At 48.6% G+C, this 20,077-nt stretch overlaps 1 protein-coding gene across 2 annotated transcripts; it reads right to left on the reverse strand.

Moving 5' to 3' along the window:
• Nucleotides 1-1,093: 1,093 nt before the first annotated feature.
• Nucleotides 1,094-3,098, reverse strand: FAM136A (family with sequence similarity 136 member A). Of its 2 annotated transcripts, XM_058194829.1 has the most exons (4): nt 2,925-3,085; nt 2,593-2,733; nt 1,957-2,169; nt 1,094-1,432 (listed from the first exon to the last, which is right to left on the reverse strand). In XM_058194829.1, the coding sequence occupies exons 1-3, from the start codon at nt 3,009-3,011 to the stop codon at nt 1,981-1,983; spliced, it is 417 nt and encodes a 138-aa protein (XP_058050812.1). In that variant the 5' UTR covers nt 3,012-3,085; the 3' UTR covers nt 1,094-1,432; nt 1,957-1,980. The 2 variants fall into 2 exon arrangements, with proteins under 2 accessions (XP_058050812.1, XP_058050811.1); XM_058194828.1 differs by having other exon boundaries at nt 1,094-2,257; nt 2,925-3,098.
• Nucleotides 3,099-20,077: the final 16,979 nt, after the last annotated feature.

The following is a 20,077-nucleotide window of genomic DNA, read 5'->3' on the forward strand; positions in this document are numbered from 1 at the left end:
CTGGGCAGGGGGTTGGACTGGAAGGCCTCCAAGGTCCCTTCCAACTCTGATGTTATGTTATGTTATGTTACATCTTTAGAAAATAATTTATATTCAAAGAAATGGAAAAAACAGGGATGGCCATTTTTTCTTGAAATCAACATTGGGATCTTAAGCTGATTGCTGATCAGTATTTTTCCAACTTGTAAGTAATAAATTTCTATTTTACTAGCAAGTCACAAGATTCCCAAGCAGCAACCCCAACATCCAAAGGTTCTCTGGATTATGGATCCATTGTGGATTGGAGCAGTGCACAATTGTTCAACTCTAGGCAATCTGCACAGTACTTAAGACAGCTATCAGTAATGCAATGCTGACTCATGGAATTATCTTGAATTTCCAGAGATCACTGCAGATTGATTGGACCAGAGAAATAGGATGTGCATTAAATAAACATGTTCTTCTGCACAGACAGACCATTTACTTTTTGTGACTGTGAAGCATTTAGGTATATTTTTATCCTGAAATATGGATCACTGAAAGTTTAGTGGAGTCACCAGCATTCCCTGTTTTTTTTTGCAGCCTCAGGGGAGGAAATTCAGTGTCTTCCCCCAAATCCAGCCAAGTTTCTTTTCCATTCAGCCAGAGCTGAGCTACCATTCGACTCTACAGCAAAGAAGTAACAGATAAGAGCTAAAGTTAAGGAATGCTGGAGCCCTTAAGGGTGTGTGCCATGGCCATCCCTAGGTCAGCAAATTGACTTCGGTGAGAGAAAGTCCGCTCCCTGTGTTGGTAATGCAGCTCTATTTCCACACCTGACTTTCTTGCCCCTTCACAATCTGTGGAACTATTCTAGGTCACAAGGCCTTAAGCATCATGACAATTCACTCCATTAAAAAGTGGAATAATCCCTTTTGCCAATCACTCACCGGCATTTCCTTTCCTCATATATGCACTACCCCTATTTATTCTGCCCTCACATCCAGCAATGAAGAGAAGGAACCATTCTTTCCAGCTCACTTTTCCAAGTAAGAAACCCTGAGAGTAGCCAATAAGGTTACTCGGCCAAATACAGAAATTCTCCATACTGAAATTAACACAGACCAAATGCAAATAATGTGAAACTACAATATTTTAAGAATTTAATAAACATTTGTTTGAGAGCGACTAAGAAGACCTCACATATTTTGACAGCAAAGTTCATTTTGATGTCGCATTTTTAAACCCCTTTTCAATCTTCATTTCTGATTCACTCGGCAAACTTAAGTAGCACAGCTTTCCAGGTTCTTTGGCTCCTTTCCCGCTTGAATCCCTTGTCATGAGTGGGTGGCAAAACATGCCGGCTGCCAGTGACAAAACCTCTGCTTAGATCTGGCCCAGACTTGGATATGCACACAAGTGCATTTTCCCCTACTCAGGACGTTATTAAGGCACACACATCCATATCTGCTGCCTGGACAAAGAAGAAAAAAACCTGCCTGATTTGGATGAAAGCACAAATAGAAGCTCCCAGCAGCTCTGGAGAATTCAAAAGGTTTAATATTGTATCTTCTGTCACTCAATTACACCACAAGACCCAGAACAAACAGCCAGCAGGATTGTAGGAATAGCCATTTTGTGTCTTTATACAGCACCAGAGGTATTAATTTTAACGGTTCCAAGTGAATCTGCTCTAAGACAACAGGTGAGCAAACTTTAGGGTTGATAAGGAAGCACCTTCTCGCCTCTCCTTCCCCATTATCACCACAAGGATGAGGAGAGTGGGTCAAAACAAGGCAGGGAAATTCCCTGGGCTTGTGAACATATCCATGAGCCAGGGAAAACCCAACCACCCGTTTCCCATTCTGACAACCTTTCTTCCTTCCTTCCACAAGGCCGGGTGCATCCTGGCCCACCCTGCCCCAAAAAAAGCGCCTGACCTATCCCCACTTTTGTTTCCCAGTTTCATCGAGTTCATGGCACCCTTCCTAGCCAGACCTGGGTTTGTGTGCAGGGGTAGGACTACTGAGCGATGCCGGCCAAGCTCTCCTTCATCTTCTTGGTCATGCTGGGGATGAGATGAACATGGTCATCCACACACTTCATCACACAGTTCTCCAGCTGCAGCTTCACCTGCGATTCTTTGGTCCCTGAGTCCAAGGCATCCTTGGCTTTGTCGTTGCAGTGCATTGTGCAGCGGGAGAGGCGGCTCTGTGGGGGAGAACCAGAGGTGGGTACTGGGGAGCACAGCAGAGGAGCGTCTCCTCACGCAACAGGAAGAGCCGCTGATCCCGGATTCCTAAAAGGACAGGAATTCAGGGTTGGGGGACCTTTGGGGTGCGGCCCAAATGATGCAAATGATTCTGCCGCCACCCCTTAATTCAGCAGGGCTGCTTCTAAGGCAGGGATGCCCAGAAAAAGGAAGAGTAAGTCAAGAGGGCAGCCCAGACGAAGCTCTGACAGCGAAACAAAAAAACAACCCAGAGCTTCAACCCCCATTAAACGCCTGGCCCAGGAGCATGGGATTGAAGGGCCAGACTGATGAGAGCTAGGAAAGGGGAGGGAGAGCTTTCTGGACCCGGACGGTCTCTGGCTGCGGCGGCCGGAGACCCTTCGGCCCGGCCTGCTGCTCACCTGGAAGCGCTCCAGCTCCTGGGTGACCAGGGCCTGGGCCTGGGCCAGCGGCGCGTGGCAGCGCTCGATGCACTGGTGCACCTGCTGCATGGAGGCCCGCTGGTTCTCGCAGCACGTGGCGCTGCAGCGGAACATCAGGCCCTGCAGGGAGGAAGCTCCGGTCAGGCCTCGCAAGGACAGGCAGCCGCCACCCCCGACCGCCCCGCAAGGACCGAGGGACGGGAGGGAGCGCCGCGGGGCCCCGGCCCGGCCTCTTGCCCGGCGCCAGCGCTCGGCCGGCGGCCCGCTCTCCCCGGAAGAGCCGCGCCCGCCCGCCCGTCCGTCCGCCCGACCTGCATCTTGCGGATGTGCTCCCGCTCCAGGCCCTGCACCATGCTGTCGATGGCCTCCTGCACCCGCAGCTGCTGAGCCTCCGCCATGCCGGACGGGGAGCGCAGCGGAGACCCCCCCCCAACACGCCCCTCCTGCCCCGCGGACCGAGCCGGCGCTGCAGAGGCCGGCCTGCACGAGCCCCGCCCCGGCTGCGGGCCAGCCCCGCCCCGAATGCCCGCCCCGCCCCCTCCGCCAGAGCCAGGTGATGCCGGGGAGGGGGCGCTGCGCGGTCAAAGGTGGGCCGGGGAGGTTTACTCTCGGCCGGGAACAGAAGCCCGATAGAAGCTCCCGAGAACGATTGGCCCGTGGACGGCTTCCCCCCAGAAGTGGTGGGGTCTCCATCGCTGCAGGCTTTTAAGAAGAGACTGTTCAGCCTTTTGTCTGGGCTGGTATAGAGGAGGGGGTTCGACTAGAAGACCTCCAAGGTCCCTTCCAGCTCATTCTCGTTCTGATTAACGGAGGTTGACCGGGGGCGGGGGGAGGAGAAAAGCCACGACGGGAAGGTGCGGGTGGGGCTGCTATCATGTCAGGGCGTGCATAAGCACACCAACATGCCTACCATCCCCGTCCCAATGTCCCTTTTTATTCATATCCATTTCATGTGTTCATGATCATGTTAATATTTTTATTTGTTCTCTTATATATGCTTGACAAATAAAATTAAATAAATAAAATGTCACCCCCAGCCCTTCTTTTCATTAAACTAGATTTTTCCAGTTCCTGCAACTGCTCTTCCGTAGCTTTTAGCCTCCAGCTCTCTAATAATCTTTGTTGCTCTTCTCTACACTTTAAGATTTTAGTGTCTTTTTTCCATTGCGATATAATCATAAATTAATCCTGATTGCATAACAGTATAATCCTATCATATGATTACATCACAATTATTTCATGATTATGTCATGTGATGTAATCATGAAACAATCATGAGTCAAATCGCACCAACAAAGAGTTCCCTCTTTTATTTGTGCAAGAGTTTAGCCAGAGCTCGGCTTTTTTGTTCCTCCCTTTGTAGGCATTCCTGTTTTCCACCGTGGTTTTATTTCTCCTTTGGCCTCAGATGGAGTTTCAGATTGCACTAGCTGGCTGATTATTGCCTAAGTGATTGTTTTGAAATATCTAGGTTACTCCATTGAGTCAGAACATGTGAAATAAATAAAGAGCTACACAATGCATCACCATTGTGTACCATTTGCTTACAAGTAAATCCTGCTCAGCAAACAATTTGGCACTTTAAGGGGAGGCTGGCTGGAAGGAATGGCAATGGTAAAGCAAGCACAATCTGGAAAGGCCTCTGTTTTGAAAGTTTCCTGTAAGTTTGTCCCCTTCCTTAGCCTCAGGCTGAAATCTGCAACAGGTTGACCTACCTAACCGGTCTGTTGTGAGGATTGCCTAAATCAAGCAGAAGTACTTTATAACCTGAAGTACATGCTAAGTATTATGAACTGTCGAAGAACTTAAATTAACATGGAACCTAAAGGGAAGAGAGGTCTCTTTCTTGCAAGCCTAACGGTTGCTGCTGAAAAGACACATTATGTCTTCAAAGTGCCTCTTGCAGACATGAATTCATTTATAGTTCTTGCAAAAACTCCATCCTGGCCAAATACAATTTGGGGCAGCCAACAGTTCAGAATAGGTGGAAGAGTCCCCACAACTGAGCCAGTATGTGCAACGAGGGGTCAAGAGGTTCAGGAAACCCCAGACAGACAGAGTACACTGCATCCTGGAAACTCGGGAAGGAAGCTGAGGCCACATCTCACTCTGGCTTGAGAGAGCCATTGATCGACCTTCTTTGAAAACCTTTACTTCTCCTGAATGAACAAAGGCACCACTCAGGGCCAGAGGTTGGGCTCCAGCCAAGCAAGAGGGCCAGCGCTCTGTCAGCATCCCTGGGGCGGCAGCCAACGCGCCTCTCTCCACACAGCGGGGCATCGGGCTTATGGAAAGTGTCAAGGTGAAGCCTTTCTGGAGCTGCTACCTGCTGAAAATCTGAAACTCACTCCTGTGTTTCCTTCTTCTCTGGTCTAAGTAGAACTGGGGTTCTTTGGAGCCTTTTCACAGCCTAAATAAGAAGTACAGGTCCTGAAAAATAATGACAATCATCTCCAAGCTTCTGAAAATAGATCACAGTGAGTTCCGGCTTGATGGAACTACTCTCCATGTCAAGAAAATAAATGTGTTTCATTGTTTTATCTGTCTCCATGGTGTGATCTCTCCAAAGGCTGGAGAAAGACATTCTGAAAAGTAGATGCTGAAAGATATCACCGCTGTTGTTTCCAGCTGAGATTGTGAGGGGCTGGTTCATAATGCTGTGGAGCTGTTGGACTAGGACTGGGGGAGACCGGATCTGGGATCCAAGACCAGATTCTCCCCTCACCCATGGAAGCTCCCAACTGGACTCTAGACCATTACTCTCTAATCTACCTTACAGGGTTTTTGGGAAAAGCAGGAGGAGGGAGCATTACATAAACCACCTAGAGATACCACGTACATCTCTAACTTCTATAATATTAATACAGGACAAACACGCCAGTCTCCAATTGGTTCCTAGAGACCTCTGGTTGGAAAGGGATTCAGGGTCTTCTCATCCACCAAGGCCCTCCTGCAAACAGCTGTCCTTGGCGATGGGGCCCGGGTCTCCAGGAGGGAGGCTGCCTATTTGCAATGGGAATGGGAGGAAAGATTTCCAGCCAGGAATCAAGACTGGAATCACAAATAGAAATAGACACCAGGCTCGCCTGCCTCAGCCTAAACTGAAGAAAAAAACTTCTTAAACTGTTCCACAGGTGCCCCATGAGTCCTCATGGTCTAGCATGCCTGAGCAGCAAAAGCTCCTTTGGGCAGCGAAGAAAAGGGGACTCACTGGAGCAGCCCTTCTGCTCTGCCCTTGGCACAGGTGGGAGGACTCACGGCTGCCCTTCTCAGCTCCGGCCTCCAACCATGGAAGGAAAAGCCAAAAGCATTTCTGCAGGTTTCTTAACCTCGACCTGCTCTGCTGGAGATGGCAAATTACTAGAAGGCCTCTGAGGCCCCTTCCACCCTCTTACTCTAAGATGTTCCACAGGGGGTGAGAACTTCTCCTGGAAAAGAATTGGGGCCTCAGCCACCATCAAGGGGCTCCAGCAGGGGGAGCCACATACAAAGTTTTGTCCCGGAATAAAGGATTTGGTCCTTTTCAAGTGTGCTGCAATGTTTTGGTTTTACTTTGGAATTTTCCTTGGTTTCTTTGCCAGCAAGTCCTTTTGTGGCTCTGGATGCCCAACTTCTTCCGAGGTCCTTGACCAGCGCTTGATCAGAGCTTTGGAGTTTTATTTCCAATGCAATGAATGATGGGAGCCAAAACACCTGGGCTATTTTCTTGCAAAACACAGAAAAAGCCTGCAAGCTGTGAGCCCATCTCTTGTCCCCAGTCAGTTACCTTCAGGGCCCCTGAAAGGCCTCCCAGGGCCCCTGAAGTCACGAAGCCAGCTGACCTCCCCCATGATCTGTCCCAAAGGAGGAACTCAGAAGGAGATTGCAGAGAGGGCTGCAGAACACGGTCAGGAAGGCCAAGAGGGAAACTGAAGCTCTGCTCGCTTTTTTATGCCATAATGTGCAATTTCAATCACAGCCGCTATTTTGATTTTTCTGAACATAGCAGGTGGATGTGCCTGTAAGATGCTCCTAACGGCAGGATTGCTCCGCTTGAAACTCTGGGAGGCCAACTGAGATGCTCCTTGGAAGTTCAGATTAGATATAAAGACATTGTTGACTGCCATGTCTAAAATCCACAGGGAGGGTCAAAAAAAGGCAAGATGGTGGCTGCTACTACACTACCCCTCCCCTTTTTACATGCAATATACAAAGTCTGGAGCTGAAGGCAGCTTGGAAGCTCTGTTAGGTCCGAAGGCTGCCCTGTTGGGACCCTCCATTATTATTATTATTAATTAAATTTTTATACCGCCCTTCTCCCGATGGACTCAGGGCGGTTCACAGCCAAATAAAACCACAATGAATAAATACAGAATAAAATCAATAATTAAAAAACTTATTAAATATGGCCCCAAATTAAAATGTATTTAGAACAATAAAAACCACTTTAAAATTTAAAACCGAATAATAAAAACTTCTAAAAATTCTATGCCAGTCCTGCGCGAATAAATACGTCTTCAGCTCGCGGCGGAAGGTCCGAAGATCAGGAAGTTGACGAAGTCCTGGGGGAAGTTCGTTCCAGAGGGTGGGAGCCCCCACAGAGAAGGCCCTTCCCTGGGGGCCGCCAGCCGACATTGCTTGGCTGATGGCACCCTGAGGAGTCCCTCTCTGTGAGAGCGCACGGGTCGGTGGGAGGCAAACAGTGGCAGTAGGCAGTCCCGTAAGTAACCCGGTCCTAAGCCATGGAGCGCTTTAAAGGTGGTAACCAACATCCAAGCCTCTGGGAAAACAAGGGCCGATGTTTTGCCTTGACTGAAATAAGCTTGTCACAATCATTTCAGGAGGACAGCATGGGCAGGGCCACCCGGGGGGGCTTCCTAAGGAAGAAAAATGGCGGAAGCTTCTGGCTGAGGGACGTGGATGGCTGCAGGGCTGGAGCCATTCAAGGCTCAGCAAAAAGCCGCTGTGTGTTCTATTATCTGAGCGGGCCTGAATCTCTATTCCAAGGAGACCAAAATGTCTCTGCCTCTTGAGTGCTTTATTGTCCGCTTCTGGATTTTTGGATTTCTGCTGTTGCTGCGTAATTTTTCTCTCCACCCCACTCTCTGGAATCTTGGGGGGGGGGGGAAACACGGACCACCTTTATGTTCTGAGAGAAGAAAAGCTGTCCAGAGTAGCCTTTCTGTGATCCTGCCAGGCCTCTCATCCCTTCTTTTACCCACAAGGAACGGCAAGAAGCCTCTTGGCAAAGAAACAGTAGGACAACCGATTCTCTGCAGAGGGCTCGCCCCACTCCACCCCAGTGGAAGAAGTGGATAGGAAGACCCATTGTGCGAGGAAGGTCTGCAGCAATAAATGACAGCAGTGAATGGAGGAAGAAAATAGCTTGGAAAAATGAGGGAGAAGTGGCCACCAGAGTAACAGCCGAATCTCAGTGGCCGAATAGTTGCCCTGGCACCTCACCCAAAGAAGGAGGGCTGACCCTCGGGGGCCCAGCTCTGGTTACCCGCAGTCTTCTCTGTGGGGCTCCGCGAGTCTTTAGACAGTGCTCTAAAATTAAGGGCCATGAAGTCATTGCAAGAGCATCCCGCAGATTCCCACGGGGCATCCGTGAGCTTTCAGGGCTCCTGCTGCGAGAGTTTGGCTAGCTGCCAGGCCTTATATGGTTGGGTGTTGGGACTCAGCCTGGAGGGAGTGGGCTGGGAGGGGCTCTCGGGCTCTCGGAAATGGGGCTCTGGGACTACTGCCACTTATAATGCCTTGTGGATGCATTGCATATTCAGTAGTTGTATCACTAATTTACGACCATTTCTTTACCGACCATCCCCACAGTCATATGATCAAAATCGTGTGCTTGACAACTAGCAGTTAGCTTGAGTGCAGCGTTCTGGGGAAATGCGATCAGCATTTGTGACTTCCGAGTTCTGACAAGCCAGATTTGTTTAACAACCACAAGGTTCACTTGACCATTGTGGCAGAAAGGTTGTAAAATCAGGTACAACTCACTTAAGAACTGCATTGCTTGGCAATGGAAGTTTCATTCCCAATTCTGCTCATAAGCCGAGGGCTACCTATATGAATCGGTGATCACTGTATGTCCAAAACTTTATCCCGGGGGAGCGTGTGCTTTAAAGGAAACTAATGTTGGATATACCATGATGTCTGTAAGTTGAAGGAAACTGGGGTTCTATCCTTACTGGCCAAACAATTTTCTAACCTAGGGTTTCTCAAAAATGGCAACCTTAAACCCTCAAAGAGCCACAAAGGTCCTAACCGGAAGCCCCGCATTCAATTCTGGAGTCGACCGGAAGTCTGGTTCCCCCCCACCCATAAAGTCTTCGCCTAATGTCCTTTTTCCTCTACCTGTCCTAACCAAAAGCCCTATCAATTGTGGAGCCAACTGGAAAACCCGCCCCTTGCCATAGAGTCTCCTCCTGGCATGCCATGTTTCCCCCCGACCAAACCGGATGATCCTCTCAAAATTGTGGTGCTGACCAGTGACAGAGAGCCGCAGCAGACGGATGAAAGAGCCACATGTGGCTCCAGAGCTGTGGGTTGCTGACCTCTGGTCTAGATAGAGAGAAGCACGCAGTGGGGTATCTCAAGGCTCTGTTTGAGGGCCAGTACTCTTCAACATTTATTTATTTATTTATTTATTAGATTTCTAGACCGCCCTTCTCCCGAAGGACTCAGGGCGGTGTACAGCCTTATTAAAACACATAGGTACACAATACAAATCCCAAATTTACAATACATTTAAAATGAAATATTTAACCGGCCAATTTAAAACTAAAACGGTCAAAAGACCGATATAAAACCCTAAAATATAAAATTATAAATAGATTAATACAATTTAAAATTCAATTAAAATTAAGTTAAACTAAAATATTAAATTAAAATAATATTTAGGCTAGTCCCGCCCGATTGAATAGCAGAGTCTTCAGTTCCCGCTTGAAGGTACGGAGGTTGGGAAGTTGGCGTAACCCTGGAGGTAACTCATTCCATAGGGTCGGTGCTGCCACAGAGAAGGCTCTCCCCCTGGGGATCACCAGCCGGCACTGTTTGGCTGATGGCACCCGGAGCAGGCCCGCTCTGTGGGAGCGCACAGGTCGTTGGGAGGCTATCGGTGGCAGAAGGCGGTCTCGTAAATAGCCCGGTCCTAAGCCATGGAGCGCTTTAAAGGTGAGCACTAACACCTTGAATTGCACCCGGAAGGCTACCGGCAGCCAGTGCAGGCTGCGCAGGATAGGTGTTATATGGGAGCAACGTGATGGACTAGCTGGAGCCTCCCGGTGCTCTTCAAGGGGAGCCCCATGTAGAGAGCATTGCAATAGTCCAGGCGAGAGGTAACGAGGGCGTGAGTGACCATGTGTAAGGAGTCCCGGTCAAGAAAGGGGCGCAACTGGCGCATAGGCGAACCTGATAGAATGCTCCCCTGGCGACGGCCGTCAAATGTTCTTCTAAAGACAGCCGATCATCCAGGAGAACGCCCAAGTTGCGCACCCTTCCCCTGGGGGTCAGAACTTCACCCCCCACAGTCAGCAAAGGCGTAAGCTGACTGTACCGGGATGCCAGAACCCACAGCCACTCTGACTTGGTAGGGTTGAGTTGGAGCCTATTCCTCCCCATCCAGACCCGCACGGCATCAAGACACCGGTCCATCACCTCGACAGCTTTGTTGGGGTGGTTCGGGGTGGAAATGTACAGCTGAGTATCATCAGCGTACAGATGATAATCCACCCCAAAACCACAGATAACCTCACCCAGCGGCTTCATATAGATGTTGAACAGGAGAGGTGAGAGAACCGACCCCTGAGGCACCCCACAAGTGAGGGACCTAGAGGTCGATCTCTGCCCCCCTGCCAACACCGTCTGCGAATGGTCAGAGAGATAGGACGAGAACCACCAATAAACGGTGCCTCCCACTCCCAATCCCTCCAACCGCTGCAGCAGGATACCATGGTCGATGGTATCAAAAGCCGCTGAGAGATCTAACAGGACCAGGACAGAGGAACATCCCCTGTCCCGAGCCCTTCAGAGGTCATCCACCAACTATACCAAAGCCGTCTCGGTGCTGTAATCAGGTCTGAAGCCGGACTGGAATGGGTCTAGAAAGACAGTTTCCTCCAGGTATTGGGGAAGCTGATATGCCACCACACTCTCAACAACCTTCGCCAAAAAGTGAAGGTTGGAGACTGGACGATAGTTCGCCAATACAGCTGGGTCCAAGGAAGGACCAACATCTTCATAAATGGTTTAGATGAGGGAATACAAGGGGAACTCATCAAATTTGCAGATGACACCAAGCTGGGGGCAATACTAACACTTTGGAAGACAGACTCAAAATACAGAAGGATTTTGATCGACTTGAACACTGGGGCCTATCCAACATACTGTAAGTTTAATTAGGACCATCAGTAATCTAGCAGATGTATTCATGCAGGACTCTATGCTTAATTAGTGTTAACCTTAATTTGTGTTTTTGTGCCTCCTTAGTGTGTGAAGCCAGCCTGTTTAATTAGCCAATGGGTCAATGTATTGCACATGCAGAAAAAATGGATTAATTCAGTACCAAGTTTAGCCATGTTGTGTAAAGCCTTTGGTCTTCAGTAATACTGTATGTAAAGAGAAGAACATGTAGGACAGCATTTCTGGGGAATTCTTGGAAGTGAAGTCCACACCTCTCAAAGTCCCTAAGCCTGAGAAACAAAGATGTAGGGGACGTCTTGGCTGAGACCAAGAGTTCATCTATTCCACCATTTTATTCCCAAAATGGCCAACCAGAGGTCCATTGTGAAGACAGTCAGCAGCAGCCAAGGCCTCTCCTGATACCCTCCTAGCAATTGGTTTGGGACTCATACAAATTCTGATCCTAGCAGCCACTGAGAGCATTCACAGGCATTGAGGCCAGTCGGCTGCTTGAAACAACAATCCCGCCTCCTCTGCAGGGCAATGTTCAGTTTGTGAGTGTAATCCAGCCTGTGTGGTCCTGTCCACAACATAGCTATAAAATCATGAGAATGTTGATACCTTATGCAATCTGGAAATCCATGTGCTCCCCAATGGTGAAGCAATTGTGGCTAAGAACAAAATGGTAATTTGGTAGCCAGATCGTTTGTGATTTTTGGATGGCTTGTAGCTGTCAGCCCACTATAGTTGCCCAAGTGGGTGAAGTTGATGTCATAGATTGTATCATGACACAAGGCCCACTTTACCTAACGCGAGATGCTTATGCCATCCTCGGATTTCTTAATGAGTAAGGAATCATAAGACTTGATGGTTTTCAAAGGAAGTGAACACAAGGCTTGTTAGGTCTGATCGGGGAACTTATGTGAGTTTGATTATCTTGGAACAGCTTCCTTCCTTATTCTGTGGTTTTCCTCAGAAGTTTATTGATATTCACTGTGAAGGATCTCCACAGCAACATGTGGGTGTGTTTGCTTTCCCCAGATCATCTGGAGCAGGAGAGAAGGGTGATCGATGCCCAATGGGAAGAAAATCCCCCCAGAACCTTCTGCTGCTTCTCCCTGGACCACTCCTGGAGGCTCTCTCCATTCCTCTGCCAGCCACTTTTCCACTCCTTCCTCCACCACAGATGGTTTGTATCCTTATTGCATCTTCTGTTGAGATTAAACTAGCTTGGAAGTTCCCCAAATTTAAAAAAAGAATTCTGACAAAAAAGGAAATGCTTCCCCAAATCTTGAGAAACCTTCAAATCTGCTGATGTCCCTTTTTGTATCTGGGTGGATCAATTTTTGCTACACAAGAGAAAGGATTATGGTGCATCATAAATCAAGGGAAAGACAGTTTTAGAACATTTCCTGAACCAGCAAAATTTGTATGAAAATGGCACCCAGATGATAACAGATATAAACTAAAGTGTTCTTGCATAATCTCTCCTATTTGGGGCAGAAGAAAATCCAGGGAAGGGTTGAGGTGAGTTATTCTCTCCCAGCCACTCAGAGGACTTCCTGCAAGCCTTCCTTTTGTTCCTTCGGATGATATTTCAGCGCCTGCAAAGTCTCCAGGAGCTGGGGAAGGGGAGTGGGGGGGCGGGGGGGGGGGCTGAGTGTGTGCCTTTCGCATGACTTCAACCTCCACAATTAGCAGGAGGGTTGCATTCCTGACTCCCAGGGCCCAGATGACTTCATCAGATGATGCCTCTTCCCTGGAGCCAAAGGGGGCCGAAGGGGTGGGAAAGCAGATGGCAGCCCCTCAGCTGCCAGCCATCCGTTGGTTGCTGCCACAAATGATTTTGGGGAGAGTCCTGTCCCCTCTGCCCTGAAGGGAGGACCACAAAGGCTAAAGACACCTGACACAGGTGTAGCGAGTAGACTGCTCCCCCCCCCCAGCCAGCATTTTCTCTCCTCCTGAGGACTAGTTGGAGCGGGGTGGGGTGGCGGGAGTGGTGGCTGAGTGATTAGAGTGACTGTGATAAGAAGAAAAATAGCCCAGATTTAACTTAAAACAGAGCCAGCAAGACTGGCCCTGCGATCTGCTTTGCCTCTTCCTGGCCAACAATCAAGAAGGGCATCTGGGATCCCACAGGCTTAGGCAAGCCTCCATCATGATGGACAAGCTGCTCAAAGGATCCCGATGGCCCAGCGTGATCTGTTCCATTAGCAATATAATGTCATCGTGCAAATGAAGTGGAGTATGCAATTGGTGGTTTTCACTCCCATCGCTGGGGCCTCATTTGGGCTCCTAACGGATCCCTCTTCCTGGGATCCCTCTTCCTGTTCAGTGACTGCAAAGTCTCTGCTGGGAAAGTGGGACGCTCACAAAAGCTGTAAAACATAACATTGTCTCCAAAGCAGCCATAAATAACCTCCACACACACACTCACACATATATATATATAAAGCTGAGGAAAAAATGATGGAATCCTGAGCATGTGGCTATGCGTCATGGCATATTTTGCGCATAACTCCACCTTGAGACCTTCCACTACATCACCAAAAAGCTGCCCCACCCGGCCCCAAAGAAGGCCAGGGCCCACCCCAGGCCCACAGCTGGCAGCCATCCCTCCTCCTGAGCATGGAAGCTGACCGGCCATGGAGCCTGCCAGCCCTGCAGCCTAGGCAGCAGCAGGTGGGAGCCAGGCCTGCCCTTGCCAGCCTGGAGTCCTTGGGGCAGGAGCCAGGCTACACTCCCCACATATATGCTGTTGGAGTCGGTCACCTCTCACCGCTTGGCTGGGAGCCCAAGGAGCTGCGGTGGAGCAGCTTTGCTAAGGTGCCCTCATGCAGGAGGAGAAGCTTGGAGAGAAACGAGCCCCTTATTCTGCCCTTCAGAATCTCACAAAGAGGCAAGTCTGCTAAGGGTGAGGTCATTTCCAGAGGGAGCCCAGTCTTTGACACTGAGCCTTGCCGGTGCTGCGCCCAGGCTGAGGTCATCAGCCCGGAGCCCGTCTGGCCGGGCAGACCACCCACCCTCGGAAGTCAGCAGCAGAAAAGCTCTCCCCATCACAAGCTGAGTGACTCTGTCACTGAGAAGGAGACTTCATTTCTGAAAAGGATCTTAGCAGCCTGGCTGGCCCTACAGACAATGATTAAAGCATGGCTTAGTGCAGTGTGTAATCAAAACTACAAGTTCCATGCAGGAATCGTGCTGATAACCTCCCCAACTGGTGGCTGTCCAGCCTCTGTCAGCAGGGCTGTCCTCAGAGGAGAGATCAAAAAAGGCAAGATGCGAATCTCGAATTAAAGACCTGACCTATCGGATACGGGTTATCAAGAGTGGTACCAGATGGGCACTGGCTTGACTATTTCAACTCTGCCCTAAAAATGTCCCTGATTTATGGCTTAGACTTAAAGGTGAGGAGGATTACATGACGCAAATTGTCTATCATGAGTTGTTGGATAAGCCTGTTTACATATTAAAACCTTCAGGATTTCATGGGAATGCTGCCCTTTAACAAACCATAGTCCAATTTATCTCAGTAATAGGGATGGATGCGGTAATAGGTAATAAGAATAATAACAACAACAACAACAATAATAATAATAAGTAATAAGTAATAGGGATGGACGTGGTGGCTCAGTGGCTAAGATACTAAGCTTGTTAATCGAAAGATCGGCAGTTCAGCGGTTTGAATCCCTAGTGCCCCATAATGGGGTGAGCTCCTGTTACTTGTCCCAGTTTCTGCCAACCTAGCAGTTCGAAAGCACATAAAAAATGCAAGTAGAAAAATAGGGACCACCTTTGGTGGGAAGGTAACAGCGTTCTGTGCAACTTTGGTGTTGAGTCATGCCGGCCACATGACCATGGAGATGTCTTCGGACAGCGCTGGCTCTTCGGCTTTGAAACGCCCCCCAGTGTTGGGAACAATTAGCACATATGTGCGAGGGGAACCTTTACCTTTAATAGGGATGGAAAGAAGATTGAGGGGGGAAGACTGATACTGGACTCTGCAGCACCTGTCCCACATCCCTTGTCCCACAGAAGGGAGAGAAAATGGCATCACTCCCACCAGTGTGAATTTTCTTCTCATTTGCATGACAGTGTCATGAGGCACAAGAGGTGACCGTGTGGCCTGCTGGCCCCGTGTAGCTTCCTCAACCTGCATTACTATCCCTGGAGATCAGGAAGGCTGAATAATGGCCTTAAATCTACTTGGCTCCAGTTTCCTGAAGAACCCGGCTTAATCTAGAAGTCAGAGGAGTCGATCTCACACAGCCAATGCTGATTCACTCTGAAAACTCCTGGGGGATGAGTCAAGCCCCCCCCCCACACCCCCGCAGGCTGGAGGGGAGCAATGTTCTCCCTCTCTTGAGACAAAGGGAAGCAGAGCAGACCAGGAACTGCAAACCAGCCAGTCTGGAACAGGTTATAATACATCCGACTGTGAGCACCTGGAATGCACTGCAGTTAGTACATGGTTAAGAGGAGCTGTGTTTACATACGTTGCTCAAGCGTAGGTTGGTGACTCAGTCACAAGATATTTGGCTGAGCAAACCTTTGGTGGCAGGGACCCCCCTCGGTGCTTGGGGTGGGGCCGAGAGCCACAAAAAGGCAGGGCTGCATCAAATAGATGGCCACATTTTTGTGCAGCTGTCACTTTGTGCCCGTTACACATTGTGCAATAGTTCTATCAATTCCCACCTCAAAGGAGTGAAAGGAATGCTTTTGCCCCCCCCCCAGCCCCCCAAAAAGCCATACAGCAACAGACAGCTGTATGGCTACAGGAATTCCCCTTTGTCACAAACCACGATTAACTATCCACACTTTTAATCACAAATCATAATAAGCCAAAACCAATTATGGCCATGAGTGCAAGTGAAATATTTTGATAATTCACCAAAACCTCTCCAGGATGCTACGAGGATGAACAAGCAGGTGGCATGTCAAGCAGATTCTGGGGCTCTTTGAGGCAGGTCTGACACGGTCCTTCCCCACGAGCCACGCTGGCCGGGATTGAAGCCCACCAGCAACTTCTTCCCAGGCAGAGTCACATCCTGAGCAAGCCTGGAGCCCTCCTCCCTTGGTGGCCATCATTAAATGGGGGAGGGGGGAGCAATGCATTCTGAAGGGGCCTCAGGCCCAGATATTGGGCCCCTGTGGGAGGTGCCCGCTTCCCCCACTGGTCTGGCTAGACTGGCTTACATGCTTGCAGTGGGATCTCTAGGCCAGGGCTCTCCAACCCTGGCAACTTTAAGACTTGTGGACTTCAACTTCCAGAATTCCTCAGCCAGCAACCCAGGAGACCCCTGCTCTAGACAACTACACACCTGTTTGCTTTTGGGAACCCAGCCCTCCGTCTGCTTTGTGCTTCTCAAAGTGGGGCTCTGGATGTGTGTGGTTAGGGCCAAGTACTTTTGTGCACAGGTATATTGGGGAGGAAGAGAGAGAGAGAGAGAGAGAGAGAGAGATTAGGATGGTACTTGTATCATTAGAGCTTAGTGCCCTGGTGTCTTTTTAGCATAACGAGACTTCCCAGTGTTAAAAATAATGGTGATGCAGCCCAGAAATATGCTGACTTCTTTCAAAAGAGGCTGGAAGAGGTGATCCCATTCCCGAAAGAGATTACCTACTCTAAGCGGACCATGAATCATTTCTTACTCCTCTGAATCTGAGCCAGCTGAACTTAGGGGCAGCCTCCAGAGGAGTCATCCTCCCCATGGTAGAAGGGCAGACCCCTCCCCACCCCCCACCCCGCCTCCACAGCAGCTTCCAGGTCTCATGGCTTATTGCTTGTGCGGCTCTAGCCAGCAGACTCAAGTTCAGCTGCCGAGGAGGAGGAGGAGGAGGAGGAGGGCTAACCGAGTGGTTTTGCCCCTTGGACACTCCAATAGATAAGCCATAACAGAGCTTAAAAGGATCACAGTGAGGCTCATTCTAAGGCAACAATCAGGAGTGCTTGTAACAAATCATTTAACTCCATTTTTGCCTGTGTGATTCAAGCCTGGCTGAAATTCTGCATATGAAATTATATACACACCATTCTCCTAACGTAACATTATTACAGCGGAAACTGCACTCCAAAGGAGGTTCTACTGAGATAAAAATGACGGAGCATGACAAATGGAGCATCTTCTATGTGGACAGGAATGGCTGAAATAAAATTGGCGTCCAAGGGAATCTGTTACGTCCGAGCAGGCCTGCTCAAGAGGCTGCTATTCAAGTCGGGCTCACTTGACCTTTGATTCCAGCCCCATCTGGGGCTCCCTTTATTTGTCACGAATGAAATTCCCTCCAGTGGCAGAGCAGCCTTACCCTGGCTCATCAGCGCTGTTAATAAACTGGGAGGCACTTCCTTGAACAGTTCAATAATGACCTTTTCATATAACTTAAATGAGGAGGAATAGACATAGGCCTAAAATCGTAGAACTGGAAGGGACCATGGAGGTCATCTACTCCAACCCGTGCCCAAAGCAGGAGACCTTATATTACCTCAGACAAATGGTTGTCCCATCTTTTCTTGAATTCCTCCCGAAGAGACAGTGGGGGGCTCTCCTTCTCTCACGGGGGGGTGGGGGGTGGGATGACAGGGGCACTGATGGAAAATCCCCAAGAAGAGCCAGTTACCTCAAGAAAGAGAAAAGCCCCTGAGCCTCCAGGGAAGTTGCCTGCCCCAACTCTTTCCAACTGTAGAACAAAAATGCCAATGGAAAGTATTTTTTTTTCCAAACTGCATTGCTTAGATGAGTGGAGAAATCCACATGAAATGCTTTAAATTGCTAATTTCCACATTTTCTCTCATATTTCCAGCAGAGACAAAAATCTATTTCAACTACTAAGGAAAATAAGTAAATATGTTAGAAAGGAAAGAATCATACAAACACCACGCATTTTCCTCATTAAAATGTCATTTTTAAAAAATTTCAAGGCCCCTTTTGAGCCTCTAAGCTGGCCAGAAGCATCTCAGCTAGTTTAAATTCACATATATATATACTGGATGGCTGAGATAGTAAGGAGAATGCTATATTCGTCTACTGTAGGCAAAATTCAGAAGGAGTCTGGTAGCATCTTCTCCAATGTACAAATGCTATTAAAAGATACAAACCTTTGTATGTTGCAGATCAAATTTCATCAGATGCAAATTTTATTCAAAGGAAGAAGTTGCATCCTTTAAATAAAATGTGCATACATTGGAGTGAGATGCAGTTTATGGAAGCTTTCGTCTTCGCATAAAAGTTTTGTTTTTAATTTTGTCACAACAGTATACACAAGCATCAACATAAAATAACAACACATCATATAAGCATATACATAAGCAAAATTATGCAATAACTATATTAATTTGATATAATGAACGGAAACAATAGGACAGAAACGGTAGACACTTTTGTGCTCTTATGCACGCCCCTTATAGTTGTCTTAGGAATGGGGTGAGGTCAATAGCAGACAGTTTTTGGTTGAAGTTTTTGAAGTTTATTCTTCAGAGTCCTTATTTTTGCCACCCTAGACTCACATCCTTGCAGCTCATGAAAGCTGATGCTTTTTAAATAACATCTGCTAGAGGAAACTTATATGTAAAACTTTCTTTTCTAAGGACTGAAGGAGCAACTGGCTTTCCGGCTTTGTGGGCCAGCCGGGTGAGGGGGAGGGGAAGGGAGGGTTCCGTGTGAGGGGCAGGCATATGCGCTTCGGCCACTCATGCAGATGGAGCCGCGCATGCATGTGAGCTCACCCACTGCTTCCACAGCCCGATTTCGAACAGGCCACGACCTGGTACCGGTCGTCAATCCCTGGTCTGGAGCACTTGTAGGCAGTCTCAGGTCTTCTCCTTGTCAGATGGGAATTTTGAAGAAATTTCAAAGAAGCTTCAGAACTTCCCCTGACCTCGCTCCTGTCCTGGAGGGGCCCTGGAGACGGCAGCCCAGCTTCCGCTCAATGTCTCTTCATTTTGCTGGGGTCGCTGGCTCCACTTTTACCAGAGCTGTCTTCAGTTCTCCGTTTCTTATCAATCAAGAGATAACCTTTAGATGGCTGGGCTTAACTAGCTGACTAATTGCTGGCATTTAACTAGCCTGTTAATCAGAATATTATGGAGCATTTTGTCAAATGCTTTGCTGAAATTAAGATGCATTATGCCTACAGCTTTCCTAAAATTCATCAAAGAAAATACTAGATTGATAAGTAACTTTGGCAAGACTAGTTCTTTAGAGCTCTGTGCTGCCTCTCGGCAGTTCCCAATGAAAACAAAGACAACTTCTCTCTTCCAGTCATCCGGAGCTTCCTCTGTTCTCCAGGCCTTCTCAAGGTGATACACAAAGGTTCTACCAGAGCAGCAGCCAGTTTTATCACCTGAGAATTCCATAAAGTCAACATTTCTGATTTATTTATGATTCAAATTTCTGAGCTGCTCAACTCCAAAGGACTCTGGACAACTTTAGAAATCAAGAACATAGGAACCTACTTAAAACAGTACACAATGTAGTATTAAATAAGCATGGCAGTTGGAAGTGGGGGGTGCGGAAACCATTAGAACTCAACATGCAAGAACACCACTAGCACCCTCCCCCATCCAAATCAACCAGCCCCAGGCCAGGAGAAATTACTAAGTTTTTAAGGACTGCCAGAAAAAGGGCAGGAGGGGGTGGCAGGCTGTTCCCTGGGGGAAGTGCAGCGGCAGAGAAGGCCCAACTCTCGGTCCCACTAGATGGTCTTGTTTAATTGGTGGCCCTCAATGCCAGAAATCCTACGGAGCAGACCAGTGCTGAAATCCAATTTTTTTTTACTACCGGTTCTGTGGGCATGGCTTGGTGGGCCTGGCAGGGGAAGGATACTGCAGAATACCCATTCCCACCCCACTCCAGGGGAAGGATACTGCAAAATCCCCATTCCCACCCCACTCTGGGGCCAGCCAGAGGTGGTATTTGCCAGTTCTCCAAACTACTCAAAATTTCCACTACCGGTTCTCCAGAACCTGTCAGAACCTGCTGGATTTCACCCCTGGAGCAGACAGACCCCATGGGAGATGAGCTTGCATGGTATGCCATGCTGGGCTTTCTAGGTAACAACCGGCATCTAGAAGGATGCT

The sequence above is a fragment of the Ahaetulla prasina genome, chromosome 9 (assembly GCF_028640845.1).
Source record: "Ahaetulla prasina isolate Xishuangbanna chromosome 9, ASM2864084v1, whole genome shotgun sequence".
Lineage (NCBI taxonomy): Eukaryota > Metazoa > Chordata > Lepidosauria > Squamata > Colubridae > Ahaetulla > Ahaetulla prasina.